This window comes from Leiobunum rupestre, chromosome 7 (genome assembly GCF_980474605.1).
Source record: "Leiobunum rupestre chromosome 7, qqLeiRupe1.1.hap1, whole genome shotgun sequence".
Classification (NCBI taxonomy): Eukaryota; Metazoa; Arthropoda; class Arachnida; order Opiliones; family Sclerosomatidae; genus Leiobunum; species Leiobunum rupestre.
In genome coordinates this window covers 47988714-48010940 of record NC_143390.1, presented here as the reverse complement: position 1 = coordinate 48010940, position 22227 = coordinate 47988714, and the positions used below count along the sequence as shown (strand labels likewise).

Here is a 22227-nt window from a genome sequence, read left to right as displayed (position 1 = left end):
GTGGCATTTTTGAAAACATTAAAAAACATTTGTCACTTGGGCTAATTATTATTTGTTTATTTTTCGAAATCTTATAACTGAAATGCATGTTACCTACAATTCGTTAAAGGCTATTGCCTGCTAGTAGAACTTGTTTTTTCCCCCGACCTCCAAACTCAGTGAAAAATAGGTCTTTTTCAACCGAACCAAAATTATTTTTACACTTTCGACTATGCCCTACAACTTTTCTATTGAAACATTTTGCGTGACATCTACCGGTGAAAAAATAAATTTTCCAAAACGGCACAAAATCATTCGATTTTTCTGAAATTTAGTAACCAAAGCCTGAAAATTTCAGAACCCTAGCATAAATCCTTTTTGAGAAAAATGGCCTGATCGAGCAAATTGAGACACCCTGTATAAACTGCTAGTTCGTTTAGAAAAGCTCAAAAAATATTCCTACTGTGGTGGAAATTTTACCATCTCTATGATTTATTTAACGATATATAAAAGTTGGTCAAATCCTCAAGTTTCGTTTTCTAACTAAAACTTTATTCAATTCTCCAATTTTTAAATTTTAAAGATATACAAGTTTGAAAAGTGAAATTGAGATTTAACATTTTTCAGTTTTTTTAATGCTATTTTGGTAACATTTCTGTTAACTATTTAATAATTTAATATTTTTAACCAATTTTTAGATCTACTTTTAGACGGTTAACTATAAAAATAAATAAGTTACCGATACATAATCTTATATTACATATAACATGTTATAGCACAAAGTATTTCATACAGAAATGCAACGTGTACTGGATTAGTCTATACTAAATAAATATTTTAGAAGCCATTTCTATCCATGCTACTGTACTTAGCAAGATTTAATTGTATTTGAGTCTTTATTTTCCTTGATTTGGCGAAATATTGTTTAAATAAGAAAAATTTCTACAGTTTTTAAACTTTCGCTTATTATATATGCTAGTACTGGTCAAAATCAATTGCTTTTAAAGTCCATTTTGCATTTATATCAAAAACAAAGTGTTGTGCTTTTTATATTTGCAAGCTGCTTTAAGTTTTATACAAGTGATGATTTGCAATGAAATCATGAAAGATGATTTGGTTCAATTAATGCTGGAGAGGAAAGGTTCTCATGCAAATACAGTTTGATTTCAACTTGGGAAGAATTAAACCGTAATATGCTATATGGGTCAATGGGCGTACTTCATATTTGAAAAGTTGAATAACGACTGTTCAAAATGCCTTAAACAAACAAATGGCAAAGATGATTCCAAATATCTAAAAAAAAGTAAATTTGAAATATTTATTTCTTTGTATAAAAATAGCACTAATGCTCAGTGGTGTAGCTATAATTCCAGGGTGGAGTATAGTAAAGGCTGTGGGAATTGTTTTTGTCTACACCATTGACAATAGACCCGTTAATCCACCCCTTGAAAAGAGGTTGTGAAAAATTGTAGAGTGAAGAGTAGCTTTATTGTGTACAATCTAATATCATGCAAGTTCCACTTTACACATTTTCAAGAGGGTGTTTTAACCTGTCTTTAATAATTAATGTGTTAATTACCTCAAGACCAGCAAGACCACAACCAATAGCTATGAGGAAAAAACTTTGGTTCTTCAAAAACTCTTCTAATTTTATTAAGCAACTCTAAAAATTTGTAACTTAGTTAGTGAGCTGTTCAGGGCTGCAATTCTACTCACATTGAAACTAAAATATTATTTAAAATAGAGCAAATGATATTTTTTTAATAAATCTTAAGAATTAAAACCCAGTATAGTTTTTAACCTCAAATGTCCCTGTGGCGTAAACAAATCAAATGAAAGGGGAGTCCAACTATATAATTTACAATGGATTTTGAAACTCCACTTTCACAGGTTTTATGGTTTACCTTAAAGTGTTGATTTATATTAATTTTAACTTGTTTAAGTATTGTTCATCTATATATAAAACCTTTCACAATTAACTGAAACTTCTGTTTCAGTAAATAAAATACCAAAACTGTGTGAGTTAAACTAAGCACAATTAGTTTTTATTCTTTGTTAAAGGCAGGTGTAATAAAAGTTTTTATTTCCAAAAATTCCAATTGCTTGATTTAAACACTGAACTATGGTTTAAACAAGCCCACCTTGCCTTGATATTTTAATGTTTAATAAAAATGAACTTACGGAGTGATGACGATATTTTTCTAATGAGTGGTAGGAATTGTAATTTGTAGTATTTTGGCAAAGGGTATTGTTCACTGGGATGGGTTCCATATAATATCGGGGCTCTTCTTTGTTCAGTAGAACACAGCAGGTTTTGGGGACATGGTCATTTTTCGAAAATTTCATTTTCCATTCACTATGTTCATAATCTTCGAATCCTTTTACTCCGCAACATTCCAGCTTAAGGAATAGAAAAGATGATACCCTTTTTTGAGATTTATATATAGTAGTATTATAGTAATATATTTGTATATTATACAATCCAGTGCTTATCATTAGTGTTATTCTGGCGATGTATATTTACTACAAGATAATTATAAGATGAAATTAGATTTATTTGGTTTCGGTTGCACAAGTTAGGCCGGACCCTGACTTGACGCGGTTTTGTCATCCGGGGCGGCAGTGGGTTCCGACTTTGGTTTATTTTCTGGGGCTGGAGTTGCATTCAGTTCGGAGGTATTCGGCGCTGGAGCTGGATTCGGTGCGGGTGCTGGGTCTGGCGCGGGTGCGGGGTCCGGCGCGGGTGCTGGATTGGGCGCGGGTGCTGGATCTGGCGCGGGTGCTGGATTGGGCGCGGGTGCGGGGTCCGGCGCGGGTGCGGGGTCCGGCGCGGGTGCGGGTGCTGGATCCGGCGCGGGTGCTGGGTCCGGCGCGGGTGCTGGATCCGGCGCGGGTGCGGGTGCTGGGACTGGCGCGGGTGCTGGATTGGGCGCGGGTGCTGGAGTGGGCACGGGTGCGGGGTCCGGCGCGGGTGCTGGATTGGGCGCGGGTGCTGGATTGGGCGCGGGTGCGGGGTCCGGCGCGGGTGCGGGGTCCGGTGCGGGTGCTGGGTCCGGCGCGGGTGCGGGTGCTGGATTGGGCGCGGGTGCGGGGTCCGGCGCGGGTGCTGGATTGGGCGCGGGTGCTGGGTCCGGCGCGGGTGCGGGTGCTGGATCCGGCGCGGGTGCGGGTGCTGGGTCTGGCGCGGGTGCTGGATTGGGCGCGGGTGCTGGATCGGGCGCGGGTGCTGGATCGGGCGCGGGTGCGGGGTCCGGCGCGGGTGCGGGGTCCGGCGCGGGTGCTGGGTCCGGCGCGGGTGCTGGGTCCGGCGCGGGTGCTGGGTCCGGCGCGGGTGCTGGGTCCGGCGCGGGTGCTGGGTCCGGCGCGGGTGCTGGGTCCGGCGCGGGTGCTGGGTCCGGCGCGGGTGCTGGGTCCGGCGCGGGTGCTGGGTCCGGCGAGGGAGCTGGATTTGGCGCGGGAGCTGGTATTGCTCCCGGTGGTATCACGTGATATGTGTGCATTAATGCAACACCACCTCTGGTTACTGGGCGTCTCACAACGGCAGGACGGCGGATGATGCGAACGTATCGTGGCTGTTGGTAAATAATTTGTCCGTTGCAATTCAGATCGAGAATTACTTTTATACAAGTCACAAATAATATCTGTGCTATGTAATTCGTCATATTCTTCTTGGGCGTCTGTGGCCAGAACTTGCGATGCGAACTTGATAACCGGTTACCAATAAAAGTATGTAGTTAACGTTACTCAAAATTTAGTTTTCTGTAAATTCTCGACCACTTTTTCTTCGAAAGTTTGTTTGGTAATCGAAGATATCTCGAGAGAACAGTTTTCACGAAAATTTAAAATGTTTCATTCGGCTTTGTACGTTGCTCTATTATACCTGGGCTACACTCGAAGTTAATATAAAGGAACTTTTGTCGTTTGTGTATTTAGCTGCCTTAAAGCGGCTGGTAGGACATAAACGTAATGTAAAATTTGTTAGACAAAGTTATTACCGATGAGAATTATGCTAAATGATCCATTCTAGGCCTCTTACTATATCTACTCTAATTATCCGAATAAAAGCAATAAAAACGAAATTCTTACTTTCGCTTGTGCCAGGTCCACGGCTCGCGTTAACTCCGGGTCTAAACCGTAGGTCCTGTTGATAGAATCGATCAGGTTGGTAGTTACGTGGCTTACCATCTTCATAAAAAAAAATTAAGCGTCTATATGGGGGGTGGGGGTGAAAATACATCGTATTCCTGATACATGCGGCTAGGCGAGTTGAAATAGGGGAACTTGTAGCAAGGGTAGAATCCTTGCATAAACCTCTTCGGGAGGGAAGTATGAAAGCTTATAGCGTTTTCCATTTGACTGCTCTCGAGCGCTATAGATCGCTCTGATCAACATTTTATGTTCCATTTGCGTGCTCGGATCTGCTCCGATCACGTTTTGCGTGTTCCATTTCCAGCTCTCGGGTGCCCCAAGATCGCCCAAAACCGATCTGCCGATTTCAACGGATCGAGATCGAGATCGGAGCAAATTTTTGCGTATTCCTTTTAGATATTTTGTGGCAAAATGACAGACCAAGAAGTATATAGTCAAATTACTAGCAGACGAAAAACAACAAGCGCGGGAATATGTTAATGTAATTTTCCATTTGCGGTTTTACTCTAGTCGATTGGGACGAGATCTATGACGTCAGAGACAGATTCGGAGCGAATCTCGAGCAATCAAATTGAAAACGCTATTAGTCAAATCGAGTACTGGATTTTTAGGCGTTGTGGGCGATGGTCTGTACGTAGCGTACACTTTTGGCGTGTTAAAAGTCGCGGAGATGATATTGAAAATTTATTATATTAAGTTTTTTTAAGACATTTTAACGTGTTATGAATTTTTTTATTTTCAGTTTTCTCTAATTACAACATTTTCTTTATTAAAAAAACCGAATAGGAACCTGCGCTATTCCGTAATTTCTACAACGCGCAACGGGAGATGTCGCCACTGCGTCGAAAGAAAGGCACTGCTCTTACAACAAATGTGTATTTGTTGAAACTAATTTTGTAGTTTAGATAGACGCTTTCATACTTCCCCTCCGCCGAAGGAGGTTTTTATTGACTTCTAAAATGGTTTTGCATTGAACTACCAAAATTATTGCAAACCACCAGTGGCGTAACTAAGGTTTCTAGGGTCCGTTCGTGAAATCCTTTTTAGGGACCTTTTTTATCACGAGGACCATTGTTTTCCCACCCTCGCCGCGGGCCCGTTATTTACGCCACTGCGGACCACCCAAGATTTTCATCGGATATTGTTCCTCTATGTTTACGTCGCTAAACCTTTCCAATTATATCGGAAATATGGTGGATTGATGTCAAGTACCTTATCCTGAAAAAGTAGGGCCAAAATACCGACGGCCAGTTCGGATAGTAAGATAACGACCAAGAACACCAGATACTGCAAAATATTTAAAACGCCAATCAGTATATACCACTTTCATATTACCTTGCTCTAATTCGGGAGTGGAACGCTAAGGTGTTTTTTTTTTCTATAAAGACCACTCAATTTTTAACTTCTTCGTCATAGTGAACACGGGCAGAGAGCCATGCTCAAGCGTAAGATCAGCGCCTGATAATTTGTATTAAATTTTGTCATTGTTTTCCCTAGGGGCACATAATTTTGGGCATAACGTAAATGGGTATGTAAGCTAAGATTTTCCCCGCTAGGATCGTGATTGAGCTAGCGTTCCTCTATGCAGACCACGGATTATTTCCGAATTCAAAAATACGCGTGACGCGTCGTTTGCTTTGTCACGATCTTAGCGAGGAAAGTCTTAGCTCACATTCACATTCTACGTCACTTCGCACGCAGTAATTATTTCAGACTAAAAAACTTTTGGTGAACCAAATAATTGGTCTTCAAAAGTAGCAAATTGGGAATGAAATGAGCAGTGTGAACTGAAAAGAATTGTACACTTTTTGGGAAACCAACGGCAACAGGAGACCCGTACTTTAGGGTTACATTAGGGTAGGTGATCGACTTTTAGGTGTATAATTATTTTTGAGGGGTCCAATTTTTTGAAATCACCAGTATATCGTATGGCTATTATCAGGAAACTATAGAGGTATACATTTGGAATGTCTAAGGTTCCATTGGGAGTCTTTGGGACCATGATACGAAAGCGCGTCGAGAAAAAGTCGGGGCTTAACTACGTTAAGTGTAAGACGTAACATGACATTTCAAATTCATTGGCTCGAGGTTTGACGCGAAAAGAATGCGTCGTCATGGTAACAAATAGGCGATCTTCCCGCGCAAAAAAAGGCTTATAAAACAATGGATTTAAAAACCTCAATTTGTTATCGTACCTAATATTTTGAAGTAATTATAATGTTCTTCGCGAAAGAAGTGTAGTTATACCTAATTTCAGGTATTTGTATGGTTATAAAAGAGATAATCTGGTAAGCTAATAATATAATAACCTTGACTAGGCTTAATGACGAGTTTTCGTCGAATTAGGGTAGCGAGGCGCGAGAGTTTTTCTCGTGAGTTTTCCCGCGAGATTTCCCGCTTTAAGACCAATGAGGTAGAATAAATAGAGCAAGGAGGCGAAGAAGGAGGGTTGAACTAAAATTTACAGTCCGTGGATGAACACGCCAGTATCCTTGTAAGAAGTTTAGCTCGCGCTCGGCGGGAAAATTTCGGAAAAATGGCGGCAAGATTGCGGCCACTATCCTTCTTGAATAGAAATCCAAATAAATCTGGGATTCGCGGGACACGTTTTATTTGAGTCTGAGAATTAGGTTTAAGTTTCAACTTTATCCAATCGTGTTAGCGCCATCTGTTTCTATAAGCAGACACTCTTGCAAAATCTGTTAAGGTTTAGTTTTCCAATACCACGATAGATGGCGCCAACACGATTCCCTAAGCAGGGCCGTGCTTAGGGGGTGGAGAGCCGCTACACTCAATTTCGCCCATGCATTTCGCCCGGGGCCGCGAGACCTCTAAGCACGGCCCTGTCCCTAAGTTTCCAACTCAACAAATACTGTCCCGCGAAATGGTAGGTCCTGGAAGGCGGATTTGGATCTCTATGTATCCTACCTCATAGTTTAAGACACGCCCGTTTCTACGAGCTTCATCACGGCCGTAAAAATCTTCCTTAGACATTCCAAGTGTATACCTATATAGTTTCCTGCTATTATACATGTAGATATAGCAACTAACGCATTTGGTTTTTGTTTAAATTACATAAATAATTTTGACAAGCCAAACCCAATTTCTAAATTTCATACAGTAAAAATAGCAGCCGGCAATGAAAATCTCGAATAATCCCATTGTAGGACAATTGTTGAACTATCGCAACCCACGAAAATTGAATGTAAACGCATTTTTGGTGTAAATGAGCGAACAGCCTAGGGTGGCCAATTAATTCGTATATCGGATATGAACAACAAATTGCTACCAATAAAATTGCATAGTCTGAATGTTACTTTACTTATGGAACTTCATTATAGACATACACTCTTTTTCGCGGTATTTTCGTGGGCACGTGCATGTTTGATTTTCCCCTTTCAGCCCCACCTCCATTACGGGAACCCAAAGAGTGGATGCTAGACTACCCGCTGGGGGCAGAGGCAATGGCCGACGAGCGGAAGGCAAGTAAGAGGGGTTAAATAAAGGCGCGAAAAAGAGTGTATTGTATTGGTACCGTGATCAGCATGCACTTGTTCTCTTGAATGGCTCCGCAGCAGCCCAGAAATCCGACGATGAAGATGAGTCCCCCGACGCCGATGCACCCGTAAGCCAGAAATTGAATGAGGGCGTAGTTCTCTCCTGGAATCTTGAACAACTTGAAGAGTGTCGCACGGTCTTCCTCCACCAAGAAGAATATTCCCAGCGCCAAAATAGCGCATCCCGACAGCTAAACACGGGAAACGGAACATCCTACTTATCGTCATTATCATATAATCACTCCTAAGTATGCCATAAAGGTGTTTTCCTTAATGAGCCTTTGTTCGCGGGGTGTGATGTACCTGGAACTCATCGCTCGTTTCTGGCAATGCAAATCTGTAGGCTAGCTCGTGTTAGGCGATCCGATCCTTTTCAATAGCACAAGGAAATCCAGAATTTTCCGTTTAAGGTTCACAAATAGTTCTTTTTATAAAATAACCTTGGCCATCTTGTTGAAATGTTGCCTCCCCGCATCAGCTGTGGATCCGTTTTCTCTCCCACTAAAGAGTTTATGAACTCATTCTTATTCATTGGCTGAACTATTCCAGGGCAACATTTCAACAAGTTGGGCAAGCGTAAAGACATTTTATAAAATCAACTATTGTATGTTCCATGTGAAACAATGTCTCAATCAATTTTTTCTATGGAAGTGTTAATGGGCAACGCAAGTGGCCACGTAGGGGGTGCTTGGTTTGGAACTATGTTTCCTTCTACAAGTCGTAGGTTAGTTTTCCAAGGAGGATTTTATACAGCGCGAAAACCATATTCTCCTTGGTGTAGCGACGTGACGCAATTTCGCTCTCTTTCGCGAATTTTTCGATTTTCTTAGCTCACCGCCAACGAACACAGGATTTTAGGCTTAGCTTAATTTATTTATTATGGAGAAAAGAACTGAGTGAGTTGCCGAGAGTTTGACGTTGATATTTTAGATTTAACAATGTTATGGAATAAAATTATTTGCCAATTGAATATTTTAATTATGGAGGTTGAAACATTAGGCATGGACGCGGTAAATCTCTGCCGCTAGCCTCACCTGGATTAAGAAAATTCTTAATCCAAGGCATCCCGTCTCCCTTAACAATCTTTCCTCGGTCATTTCCGCGACTAAATAATGCATGGATTTTGCATAAAAACCACGAGAGGCGCATTTATACCAAATAAATTTGGCAAATATGGTTCTGCTTTTTTTACAGATGGAAAGGCTAAGGCAGATAGCGCATGAGCAGTCGATATTTTTATCTATAAGATAATTTACCCCCCCCCCCCCTGCATGGTCACTTGCGGTGCCCTTTAACCAAAGGCATACTTATGATTTTTCTCTCCCTTATCCTACCAGTCGTTGATTATGGGTCTATTATATAGTCGCCGTTGTTTATAACCCCAACGAAAGCGCATAACCATTATACCAAATGAACACGGAACTAAAAAAACTTTATCCTCAACAACTTAATATTACCTTGGGGCTTTTAACGCCATTGGTACTTCACAAAATCATCGATCTAGTGTTTCTGCATGACATGTATCATGGACGAATTGATTGCACACTTAAAAACCTATTTGAGCCTTCCTCAGTTACTTTGACTCGCGGACATCATGCGAAACTACGAAAACCTGTAAAACAACATCATTTTTCTGTGCGCGTTGTCAATGATTGGAATAGTCTTCTAGCATATCTTATTGCCTTGGTTACCTTATAAGTATTTCGTACTGCAGTGAGTACTTGGATAAAGGACAATGCATCCTAAGAAATTTATTAATAATCATTCTGTTATTTAATTTATATACATATATGGTATAACATAACTATATTTTGTGTAACGTTTTCTTATTTTGTGTTTGTTAGTGGTGGCTACAAACAAGTATTCATTTACTTAGCAGCTATATATACACGAAGTTAAATAAATAAAATAAATGTCATAATTAATAGCGTTTTCTATTTGGTGTTCGAGATCACCTTTAATATCATTTTCACGTTCCATTTGCTTGCTCGGAGCAGATTCGAACAAGCAAATTTCATTTTAGCGTGTTCCATTTGCATCTCGCTTGAGCTCTCAAAACTGATCTGCCAATATAAGACGATCCCGCCTGAAACTAAATTATTCAGGGACATTGCGGCTACCCTAAAACAAAGAAACTCTTATTCCCGTCCCTCTATACCGATGAAAAAATGCATTTCTCACTTTGAGTATGTGTGAAGGTATCGCATGAATCGATACTGTGAGCTAGCTTATCCTGTTGGCACTAATACCCAACACCCTACTTTTTTGTATTTGTTTTTCAAATCGTAATAGTCATATCTACTAAAAGCTGTAAGGTGGCGTAGCTCACGTAGTTTTTAAACATGGCCGTTCCATGTGATACGTCCGCTAGGGAGATGGGAGTAAGGCCTTGCATCGAAACGTTCCTGCCCAAGATCACACCTTGTCATGACGGCTTGCAGCGGACTGCCATCCATAGATTAATTGCTGATTTATTAATTAACCGAGCTCTTAAGATTCTAAATGACAGGAATTTACAGTTACGTAAATCTCTAGGGCATTTTTACCAACCAAGGCAGTAAGATCGGCCTATTTGTATCGTTCTCGAAGCAGCTATTTTTATGGGTTCCAAAGTGCTCAGAACAAATTGTTTATCTCGTGGACGTTCAGCGATCAAATAATAACCGCTATGATTACCCTCCACTTATAACGGTATTTTCTTTAATATAATAATCATAAGCTATGATTATAACCTACATTGCAACAGACCCCTTTAACAACGATAGCGGGGAATTTAAACCCCTACACATGTGGAAAGAGAAAACCGAAGGACAACCCATTTAACAGACAGGGAGAGAACATGCAAACTCAACGCGGAAGGAGTTGACCCGAATTTTCACCCAGTGCCAAAGGCTGGGATCGAAAGTGCTAATCACTTTGCCACCGTGCCTTAATACCGATTTCGTGAGGACAATCAATCAAAACGGATTTTGAAGACGAACAGAATTCCTCTCGCGTCTCTGACTATGAAAATCTACAGTTTAGTTCGTGCCTCGCGATTGGTAGATATTTATTTCCATGGTAACCTTTTTGCGCGATGAATTTAAGAATTTTCCATTTTCAACCCACTAACAATTTAAGTGTATGTTCCGTGTGAAACAAGATTGTATTGAAATGTTTTCTACGGAAATGTTATACAGAGACATGCTACGTATCGATCGTCGCGCGTACTTACCCAAAAAACGAGGTTAAAGGTTACGAGAACTCCCTTGGCGCATTTGGCTCCACACGGTATGGCCATACCGTCAGCCCGGATTCCCCAACCCACCCGGAATTATAATGATAAACTGTTGGACAATGTTCAACTGGCTCCTTAAATGATTCTTTATATTCGGATTCTGTTGTCAGTCTGCAAAATACAAAATGGAATATCAAGTAAAATGCGGCTTTAAAACTTTTGAAAAGCCGTTGTACAAAGCTTGAATCACTACCTGGTTTCGAGGTTTTTAGGGGCCTAGATACGTTCTTAATTGAAACAAGAACTTATTGGGGTTGCCCGAAAACGTTCGAGTCTATAGCAGTATGTCTGACTTTTATAAACTTGTATACAAGATTATAAAAGTCAGGCATACTGCCCAGACCAGCATACAATTTGCGTTTCATATTGAAAGAGTAAATAATTTATGTTAAATTTAACATATAAATCATTAAATTCAGTTTTATTTAAAGTTGCACAAACTAAATTAGGTGTTAAACTAAACTATCCCAAGACTCTAGAAGTTCTTAATCAGAAAATCGCGGAATATTTAATTTTGTACGAAGTTGGTCAGTTGGTGTCGCTGCAGTCGATTGGTGGCCATCTGGCCTAGGTCTGCAGTTCTTTATGTTAATAGTATTCAACTTTCCACGGGGTCTATAGCATAGGCATATGCCCACGCCTAAGTCAGTATTCTGGTTGTGACTTGTTTCGTTTCGATTTTGGGTATTAATAAAATGTTCTAGAGTTATAGCAGAAGTTAATGAAAAGCAATAGTTTTAATGTAAGAGGAGTTTTCCCTCGAGTTTTCCCCATGATATATTTATTTCTTACCAATTCGAGATATGATCTTCGACCTTGAAAACCTTTACGAACTGTGTCCATTGTCTTTTACAGGGCGTTGGATACTTTCGGAGTGCTTTTTAGGGCACCGCACGTTTGTTATATAGGGTGCTGGCTATGCTACGTTATGGTATTTCGACTTGTCAGATAAGGGGTAGGCTATGCTATGGTATGATATTTTGGGTATGCTATATTGGGTACTTTCGGAGTTTTATTTTAATGGTGCCCATTTTCTTATACCCATGAACACTGATAAAATTGATTTTTCACTGGATGAATGACAAGGTGATAAGGATCGTTGTTAATGCACTAGGTTGTTGATAAATTGCTTTGGGTAAAAAAATATTTTTAAGTTTTTATAATGTGCTTATCAAGTTGATGTACAGGGTGTTTGAAAAATGTTTCTAATGAATTAATTCTTTTGGTGGTTAAAAACTAGTGCCCTGATTATGTTAAAGGACAGTGTGATTGAGCTAGTGTACAGGGCGGTTGATATTTTGGTGAAATTTACACTTAGGTTGTTATAGTGCGCTGAATAATTTAATGTACAGGGTGATTTAAATATTGTTCATAATTACTGGACAGGTTGATTAATAAAGCGTCCATGGGTTTTTCTTTAAGTTCAAATTAGTCTTTGGTTGTTAATGATTAGTGGGTTAGTTATGTTAAACGACAGGGTGATTGAGATAGTTTTTAATATACAGGGTGGTTGAGAAAACGCTCATTTTCTACGAAATTCCTCTTTGGCAAAACGAATGGCCATTGAAAGTTTTGCCTTTAGGAGCTTTCATGGTACATGAAGGTCTACTCAACCACCGAGTTTGAAAAACATCAGGGAGAAACACCTCAGGATGTCTCCTTGTAAGTTTTTCAGTAGTTAATCAAAATAATGATTTTTTATATCGGAAACTTCCATGTATTGAAATTAATTTATACACATAAAGAATTAAATATAATACGTTTTAAAAATGTGTTATTCCAAAAGGTTGACCAGGTGGATCCGGCGTTTGAACCTGGGTCATTCAATATCAAAAATATTCTAGTTCTGCAACGTGCAGATTTGAAGGCGTATCCATTCTGAAGGTATATAGAGAATTGCCTTGGTTCAAGGTTCAAAAGACTTAAATACGTTATTGATTAGAACAAGAACGTTTGTCTGTTTACGGAGAGCTGATAGAATAGCGAATTGAAGCAATAACGACATCCATTGCGTACTCTTTTAAATAATTTTTATCTTGTCACAATTATTATGTGGCTATGTATGAAGAATTCCACATTTAAATCGTGAAATTTAGTTTTAATTTAAGTTGCACGAACTAAATTAGGAGTTAAACTGAACTTTTCCGCTTTCTATCAAAAGAAAAATATTCTTACGACTGATACTAGATGGTGCTCTACAATTGGGCAGAAAAGGGGTTTTCCGTCTGAAACTGTAGGTAGTAGGATTACGTTTGACTCGTACGTTCTCAGTAAACCTAAATATGTTCTTGGTTCGACAAAGTAATGACATAAAAATGGTAGCGTGTCGTCACGGCCAAGATTCAAGAACCCGAGGTTTGCTATTGTCGATGGGTTAGCTATTTCACTTTTACAAAAATTCGACTTTTGAAGAATCAGCTGACGCGGTTATATACGAATTTTCAAAAGATATACTTAAAGGGAATATAACCTCCAGTATGTCTTTCACCCCCCCCCCCTCCAAGGGTTCAAACACTATCCGCCTACTATAATTTCCCTTTACCCGTTAAATGACATCAGCGTTCAAGAAAATTCCGTAAATCGCGCCACAATAAGCACTAAAGTGGTGTATCAGGTTCTTACCACTGGCATATTTTTGCCTAGTAGCAATTTAAAATTTAAACTTATTTGGACACATAATAGAAAAAAAAATAGGAAAAATAGAAAATTGAATTACTTTTTAAGGGTTTTTAGTTTTTAACTTTTTATCGATATAAAACGTCTAATAACAGTAAACATACTACAAAACATTAATAGTGTTACATTGTTAATCAGTTTAAAGCTAGTCTAGAAGTTTAGTTTTACTTTTAGATTTATTTTTTTTGGAAAAATACGGAAAATTTTACGACTTACAACACTGCAAAAAAAAGGTAAACCATTTTGCGAATTAAAATAAAACTATAAGACCCAAATGTCTGTATTATTAAAAAGCTAATATTTTCTTAAAGCTAATAATAATCATCACCACACAGGCCTAACAGGTCAACCAGGAGGATAGTGGCCAGCCCTTCAAGTCACGCGAGCCAACCGTTCCCTACACTTACTATTACTGTTAACCTCAACAAGTTCTTTTTATGGAACTGACTATCTCAACACAATAGGAGTGGTTCCGAGTTTTCACCCCTTGCCACAATCTGGAATCGAACCCGGCTGCGATCAAACAACAAATCGAATATTTAAAACGCGGAATATTTTTTAATTAAAAAACGGCCAACTTGTTTGACGTATTCGGTTTAAAGTTATAGTTTTACATCGTTGTTTAGATAGGAAATTCCAAAACAACCCGAAGCTCATAATCTTACCAATTATAACAGCTGACTGGGCAGTACCACACCATGCGTTACTTTTCATCGCGTTCTCTTCTGATGACCTTGAAAAAAAATTAAACTCAACGTTCAACAAAAAACCCCTCGGCTATTCGTCAGGTTGCCAAAGACTAAATTTGAAATACCAAATATTTTCTACTCCCTCCCTTTTCGAAAATTCGAATATTTGATATGATAAACGAAAAATTCGAATATTTGATATGATAAACGAATATTAGATTCGACGAATACAATATTCGATTTGGTGCTCGATCGAATTATTTGATGTAACCAAGGCTTCAAAAACGTAGCGTAAGAGCTATTGAAAATAAAGGCTCCCGAGAACACACAGAACCAATATTCAAATCGTTGAACTTTTTGAATATATACCAAATTTTAGATTATTGTTCTCTTATATTTATATATAAATCAATAACAACGAATCGATATAACCCCTTCAAATTTAGTACGCTATCGCAATATTTTACACGCACTAATTATATAGTCGAAGTACCGATTGCCCGAACCACTGCGAAACTTAACTCAGTATACGGCAATTCGACAGAAAAATTTAACAAATTAAATATATCCAACAGTAATGGACTCTCATTTTTTAAAAAAGAGGCTATGTTTTGAAATAATACGAATGTAAATTATATATCTACAATAGTTTTTAAATTCCTCGGTGTTTTATCTAAATTTTCAATTAATGGTTGTATAATCCAATTTATTCTTTTCTTTATTTTGTTCTTTTATTTTTTGTTATTTTTTCTATAACTAATGTACATCAAAAACTCGGCCTAAGAGTTGCGTAGTTGGCCTTCTAATCCTGTACCAGACATCTTGAAGATTCCAATAAATTATTATTATTAATTATTTTGCATTCCCCTACCATAAAAAAGTGTTAGTTTTTTTTCGTTAGCTATCCTGACGGTAAGAATCAATTCTTAATTTTTCCCGGGTGGTTAAAACTGGCCTGGGTTCCTCCTTGCCAACCCTAGTATAAAGGCACTCCCCCTTTCAACTTTGGACATTTACGAAGTCGCCAGCGCGTCTATTTCTGAAATGATACATTTGGAAACAAGGCAAGTGTCCCAATTAAGTACGCGATATAGCCGTCAGGGGTCTTTACCTGTACGGGTCGCCGGATCCCGGGAAACGTTTAATAGTCGGTAATTTTGCCCGGGGACTTCTAAAGAGAGAAAGACAAACTTTAGGAGCGGACTTTTCTATACACGGAAGATATTTTTAGCCCCGAGATGCTGCGGGACATTTTTCTTTCAGAGAGTTTTAATAATTCAAAAGAGAGAATCACCTGCTCGCTTCGAAATGTGTGTGTATCATCCAAGCCCAGATTTTCACAAGGGGGGATATCAGATTAAAAGGGGAGGGAAGTGACAGTAATGGAGTTTTTTTAGTAGCTGTTGCCTTCCGAACGCCGAAACAACAGGCCGCCATCGGAAAGCTGACACCAAAGAGTCTCTACTCTACCATCCTTTACTACCCCCTCGCTTCTTCTTTCCCCTTTCTGTTTTTAGTGTGGCGCGTCATAGATGGCGCCGGAACTATACTCGGTGAAAGGGACACCTTTCGTAAATTTCGTTTGACACCATTGCTAATGGTAGAGCGGCCATTGAATATCGGCAATCTGGCTCCTAGGATATAGAGTGAGAGTATATTTAGGGCTTTTCGCTTCGTCGCCGTCTGTTCCAGGAATATGAAACCCTATTTCTAGCGTGGCTGGAGGTTACGCTTTAGATCGTAATTTTAGAATTAAGATAATATTAAAATAAAATTAAGAATAAAATTGATTATATTAAAATAAATTAATATTAAAAATTTATCCCTAAGATTTGGTCGTCCATGTCTGTGGCGATTTAAGCGCCGGACTATATTTTGCCTTTTGGGAACTTGTTTTTATCAAAAGTGGATGAAAAAATTGATTTCCTCAAAAAGTAGGCGCCAGAGCAGGTGGAAATTTCTTTTCGCAGTATCTCAAAAATCACTTTTCTCAGCTATCTTAAAAATGTGGGGGGGGGGGAATTAATACCCAAATGTCACTCGGGGTCACTTTCACCCCGAAAAGAGTTTTCTCCATGCTTTCACAGGTCGTCTCTCAATAAGGAACTTCTATTAACAACACGTTTTTCGCGGTTTTCACGATAAAACGACGAAATTTGGGATGATTTTGGTCTGGTGGGTACCTTTTCCCTGAACATTGGAGCTAAGCGGGTGGAACACTTCTACAGGGGCTAGTAGGCCAATTTTAGATATAACTCCCAAATAGATTTCAAATTTCATATTCAAATCTGAATATGATGAAAATTATTTAAATTATTACAATTATAGTTTCGAAATTATTGGTTTTTTTTTGGTAAATTTTAAAAAGTAATATATAAGAGTATTTTTTAATATTTATTTTTTCATCAAACTTAATTTATTTTAGATGCCTGGTCTAAAGCATTAAAGTATTCTTAATGTTTATTTTTATTTCGTGGTGCTACGATTGCATCAGTACTTAGTATTTAATATAACCATAAGTAACATTATAACAATAAGCATGACAATTAACGAGATTTACAACCAAACTGATTTTCATAGTTATAATAAATAATAATAACTTTTTATTCATGTTTATCCGTTTATTACATTTTTAGGCTAGTCCACTAAACGCTATACTCCTATATATTGCGTAATCAAGATGTTTTCTCAGCACAGAGCCCTCTAGTGTCTAAAATATGCGAGACTTCCGCTAAGCCGAAATATCTGGTTTCCGATATATAAGCGGAATATTAGGCTAAAACGATAAAAATTAAAAAGATTTTTCTCGGCGCCACGAGCTCATGTGTTTTTTATCACGCGTGATTGGCACGCGGGCTTCAAAACAAAGCCAAAGCCCCTCGCGACTAAAGAACATGCTCTCCGATATTAGGCCTAAATTTTTATCAAAAAGTAGTCGTCCAAAACGGTAAGTCGCGAGTCCAAGAGAGAGTATCAGTGCCGAAAAAAGGTTCGGTTAGAAAATTAGCATTAAAGCAATAGGAATTATCATACTTATTGTTATTATGTTACTTATGATATAACTAGTATCCATCTAAGCTCATAAAAATAGAAGCCGTACCTTAGCGGGCTATTTCCAATGGCAGGCAACTAGGGGTTCTTTCAAGCTGAAAATTTCAGCCTGACAATGCAAAATATCAAAATTAGGGATATTAATTTATTTAAAAATGATACTTTCAATCGGAAATAGTTTTATAAAATCGCTGCATAATGTACTTCCACTACTTGGTTCTTTAGAAACGCATTTTGGGAAAGCAACGGGTACCTGTGGATGACCATATTTCAAGCTAATCACATTAGCCGTATAATGGAATGGATAACTTCTCTCATATACTTCTGATGGTCTTTATGATAACAATTCTTTTATGCATTTAAATTTTAATTTCGTTACTGGTATAGGATTCTTATTAACGTACTAGAAAATATTAATATTATCAAACATTTAAATTATACCTCTTACTAGAGAAGTTATCCATTTAAGACGGCATTAAAATCCAACGCTTGTATTAATCCACCGAACGATGTAACATGAGCCATTAGTAGAGATACGAATCGGTAATTTACCCTGGTAATTTACGCGGTAAATTACCCTGGTAACAGTAATTTACAATTTTCTCAGGTAAATTACGAAAATGGTAATTACCAGGGTAATTTACTGTGGTAAATTACCATGGTAATTTACCATCGTATTCGTGTTTCACTGATTCTCAATTTTCTTTGATCTTTCGGGCTAAAATGTACCTAAAATACGTCGCGCAAGATTACAACACTCAAAACCTAAGGTTATTCGCGTTTTAGTGTATTTTTGCATCGTTTAATAATGTAATTTCACTCCAGCAAACACTAGGTCATAGGCGTAACGCACTAACTCGAAGAGCTAGGCACCGCTGCGCCACCTAGATTCGTTTTGGTTGCGAATTTCCAAGAAGTCGAAGGCCGTGTTAGAATAGTTTGATACGTTTAATAGGAAGAATACTTATGTCCAGCCCTGTTTAAGAAAAATCACATTCATGATTCATCTGTCGTCTGCTAAAATGTTAGTTTTATTATCACTTGGTTATTCCACGGCCAACTTTGATCTCTCGCGCTACAGCGGCCATCTCATTCGTTGACGTTTCTGTGTTAACCTATGAGCAAAAGATGTGTATGACGTGAACGCCCCTAGCGGATTATTATTTTTAGAATAGTTTTTACATTGAAGTCAGTATAAAAACCGAGCGTGGCGCTGAACTCCTACACATTAAAGTACAGTTTATAGGGGGAAAATCCTTGCTCGCGGAATTTAGACGAATGTGTGGGCCGCTGTAGCGCGAACACCGCGTGATCAAAGTTGGCCGTGGTTATTCTGAGCATCTGCGTTGGTTTAGCGTTACTTCGAAGTAGTCTAGCGAAAGAATATAGTATTCTTTCTATAATTCCATATCATTTAAATAAGTAAATTTGGTAAAATGGGTAAAAAAAAGAAAGTAGACCTAGTTATTCAGAAATATTTGGAGCAACAAACGGTTTCTTCTTTGTATTCCTTGTTTTAATTGTAAAAAAAAACCTTTTTAAGAAAAAAAAATAAAATTACGGTAATTTACCGCAACACGGTAAATTACCGTAATTTAAGAACTCTGGCCATTAGGCCGAAATTATAGTGATACAAAAACCGCTGTGATGTATTTCACCACGCACTATTTTTCTTTCGAAACACATTTCGGAAAAGTCAACGAGAGCCCGCGAAGGTTCGTGTTTCAAGTGAGTATCATAACTATCTACAGGGCCGGACTTAGAGATCCTGGGCCCATAGGCAGATAAGAAGTCTGGGCCCCCTTTTCACGCGCTGCATTTACTCTTATCCCTGGAACTAGGCTGTGCCTGAATTTCTCTGATTCAGCGTAGAAGTCTGAGCTCTACGGTTATATTACTAAATAAAAGCGCTTAACAATCGTTGACTAAATATGCGATAATTATGCAACATTGCGATTTAAGGGTGCGTCCGTAAACTGCCAGGCACAAATTTTGGTAATTTTAAAACAAAATCTTCTACCTAGGTAATTCTCCAATATAAATTATTTGATAATATAGATTTATGCCTTCGAATACAGTAATTACGGTCACTGGAGGGCCCCTTCCAAGGATGGGCCCCAAGGCCACGGCCTAGGTTGGCCTAGGCGGAAATACGGCACTGACTATCTAAGAGTTCTATAACATACTTTGATATTATTTTTCTTCGTATAAGGATACTCGTATTTACATAAGTTACAGAATAATAATAAGATGCGTAAGAAACGTAGGACCCTTTATATGGTTTTAACGCTTACCGAACCTTTCTTCGACACGGACATTCTCGCCAGGCTCCGACTTTCACTAAACTAACTTGTAAGTAGTATATTGTCGTCCTTGGTAGTCATTTATTTCGACTTGGACGTATTTTAAACACTAGTGGGCTCTGTTTTTAACTTAACCGTGATTGCGCAATAACTCGGAAAATCAGTTCGTTGATATTTTTGTTACTTGTCATACTTATTTTTATTAGCTTTAATTATATTAACTTTAACATAGATTATTGTTATTAGCTTTAATTATATTAACTTTAACATAGCTTATTGTTATTAGCTTTAATTATATTAACTTTAACATAGCTTATTTTTATTACGTTACTTATGGTATATATTGTAGTGGTAAATATTTCAAATGTCACCAAAGGTATATTACGAACTCTCACGTTGACCCCGTGACATTTTAGCCGAAAGTAAATTTACTCGGAAAGTTGCCAAATCCGTTACGAAATAAGCCATTCGCGAAACAAAATCTCGACGGGTTCGAACCCGGTCTTTCCTTTCCAACTTTCGAATCGTTGATGCGATCCATATTGAGGTAACAGCCCTACCAATCCGAAACCATTTAGAGAATATTTCCGCCTCTGTAAGAGCTGCATCTTAATATAAATTTAAATAACTTCCAAAATAATAGATTCTTAAAGATTTCTTCGGAATATTTGAAAACGATATTCTTACTTGTAACAATATTCCTCCGCTGAGTTAACAGAATGAAAATGAGCGAACTTTGAAATGAAATCACCGAATCACGAAACAATTCATGGTCATTCTTCCGAAAATCCGAAATCGCTGGAAAACAGCGAGCAAAAACGCGAAGAATTAGTCAACGGAAAGGAGGTCCGAATCGGATTTCCCGCGAATCGTAAGCAGCTCGGGCTTGTAAACATGTACGAATGAAAAGAGTGTCAAGTGTGGCGCTCACACTCACTGTCGATAGAAAAGCCGTTCTCGGGAATGTTATCAAATTCTCGCGAGAAGAAGAAGCGGAAGGAATAGCTAAACCAGCATCTCCGAGACGACGGGAGAAACCTGCGGTGGGGGGCGGAACGGGACCCCGCTGTAGCTACAGTGATTGTTGATGGAGAGGAGCATGCGTGGATCCCGGAATGAGCGAGGGGCCGAGGGTGGCCCGAACGGTCGCGGCCATTTTAAGAGATCCTTTAAGGATGGAGCTCGGGGGGTCGCTTTGAAGCCAGCGGTGACCGACAGGGATGGAAGAATTCGGAGCTGGCAGGGATGAGTCGACCCGGAGAGGGAAACGACGTGACGGAGCGGCCCAGCAAGCCTCTTCCAATTCCGGCCGCCGATTAGAAGCGCTGAAAGGGATTTCCCGCTCTCAATCGATGGATGGGCGAATGTCGCCTCCTGTCCCTCCTAATCCTTTCGCCACTGACCAAGCGCTCTACGGGATGTTTCCTCACTTTTCTCTTCGTTTGCGGAAATTGACGTTGCTTTTTCTCCTAAAATACTCTTTCAAGGGTACGCGACTATTTGCGGAAATCAAATATTAAAATTGTCCAAAGAATACAGTGTTGTCTGTCCTTAGCCAAGGTATGATTTAAATGGTCATTGGTGAAACCAACTATCAGTAGGAAAATTGGCGTGTTATACTTATGTTTATTACGTTACTTAGAATATAAGTATAACGAATTTTTCCGGTATTGCTGCTGGGTTGTTTAAATTCAAATTTTAACGTTTTTCTTAAATTACATCTTTTAGTGAATAATTTTAAATAATGACTTCTCGTGTGTTTTTTTTAAATCCTTTTTGACTATGAATAAAGCTATATGCACCAATCTTGCTTTTAGATCATATTCAAGCGAAAACGCGGTTGTCCGTCAATTTTATTGCAAGCGGAAACGGGAAATGGTAAACACTCGGAATATCAGTCTTAAACTACGTCGAATGTATCGCGTATTTTCAAATGCATTGCCTCGAAGATACACACTTGTAAAATAGACTTAATAGAAAATGGATTAAAAAACACCAATTCTTTATAATGTTCTTCTGGAAATTGGTCTAGTTACGCGTGAAATCACGTATATAGATGGTTCAAAAAGAGCAAATGAGTTAAAGTGAATTAATATTCGAAACCAGGCTTAGTATCAAATCGGCTCCTAGTTTAGCCCAGCACATCGCTAACGAAAATCTATTCAATAAACCACGCCCATTTCTATGAAAATCATCAGGGCCCCCTTACACTTCCTTATACATTACTAGTGTATACAAATATGATTTCCTGACGAAAACTATTCCGCTAACTGACTTAAATATGTACACATTTTGATTTTTTCCAATTAATCCCTCATATAACTAAAAAAAACGATACAGGGCCAATAACTCAAAATATATTTTAGCTAGGAATTTGAAATTTTCAGGACGTGCAGAGGTCACTTGACAACGAAAATTCCCATGACCTTGAACCATGTCTTGAAGGTCATTCAAAATTTATGTCGAGAACCATTTGAGATACAAAGTTGGTTTCAATTAGAAACATGTTCCCCTTCACATTTTAGATCTAATCAGCTTTAATACCA

The 22227-nt window shown here is 38.6% G+C and overlaps 1 protein-coding gene across 1 annotated transcript; it reads right to left on the bottom strand.

The window, feature by feature from the left end:
* Positions 1-685: 685 nt before the first annotated feature.
* LOC149936581 (tetraspanin-8-like) lies at positions 686-20983 on the bottom strand. Its single transcript, XM_090181210.1, has 8 exons — positions 20369-20983; positions 10900-11073; positions 7664-7876; positions 5341-5415; positions 4066-4164; positions 2161-2379; positions 1559-1642; positions 686-1272 (listed from the first exon to the last, which is right to left on the bottom strand). Exons 2-8 carry the CDS (start codon positions 10963-10965, stop codon positions 1228-1230), a joined length of 801 nt encoding a protein of 266 aa, XP_090037336.1. The 5' UTR covers positions 10966-11073; positions 20369-20983; the 3' UTR covers positions 686-1227.
* Between the last annotated feature and the right edge of the window lie 1244 nt (positions 20984-22227).

What these genes read in the sequence shown, in the direction of transcription:
- LOC149936581 (XM_090181210.1), bottom strand. Translation starts at nt 10,965, where the DNA reads ATGGCCATACCGTGTGGAGCCAAATGCGCCAAGGGAGTTCTCGTAACC. An exon ending in CCCTACTTTTTCAGGATAAG is followed by an intron (nt 4,165 to 5,340) that starts GTACTTGACATC and finishes TTTTTTATGAAG; the next exon opens with ATGGTAAGCCACGTAACTAC. An exon ending in TGGACCTGGCACAAGCGAAA is followed by an intron (nt 2,380 to 4,065) that starts GTAAGAATTTCG and finishes CTATTCCTTAAG; the next exon opens with CTGGAATGTTGCGGAGTAAA.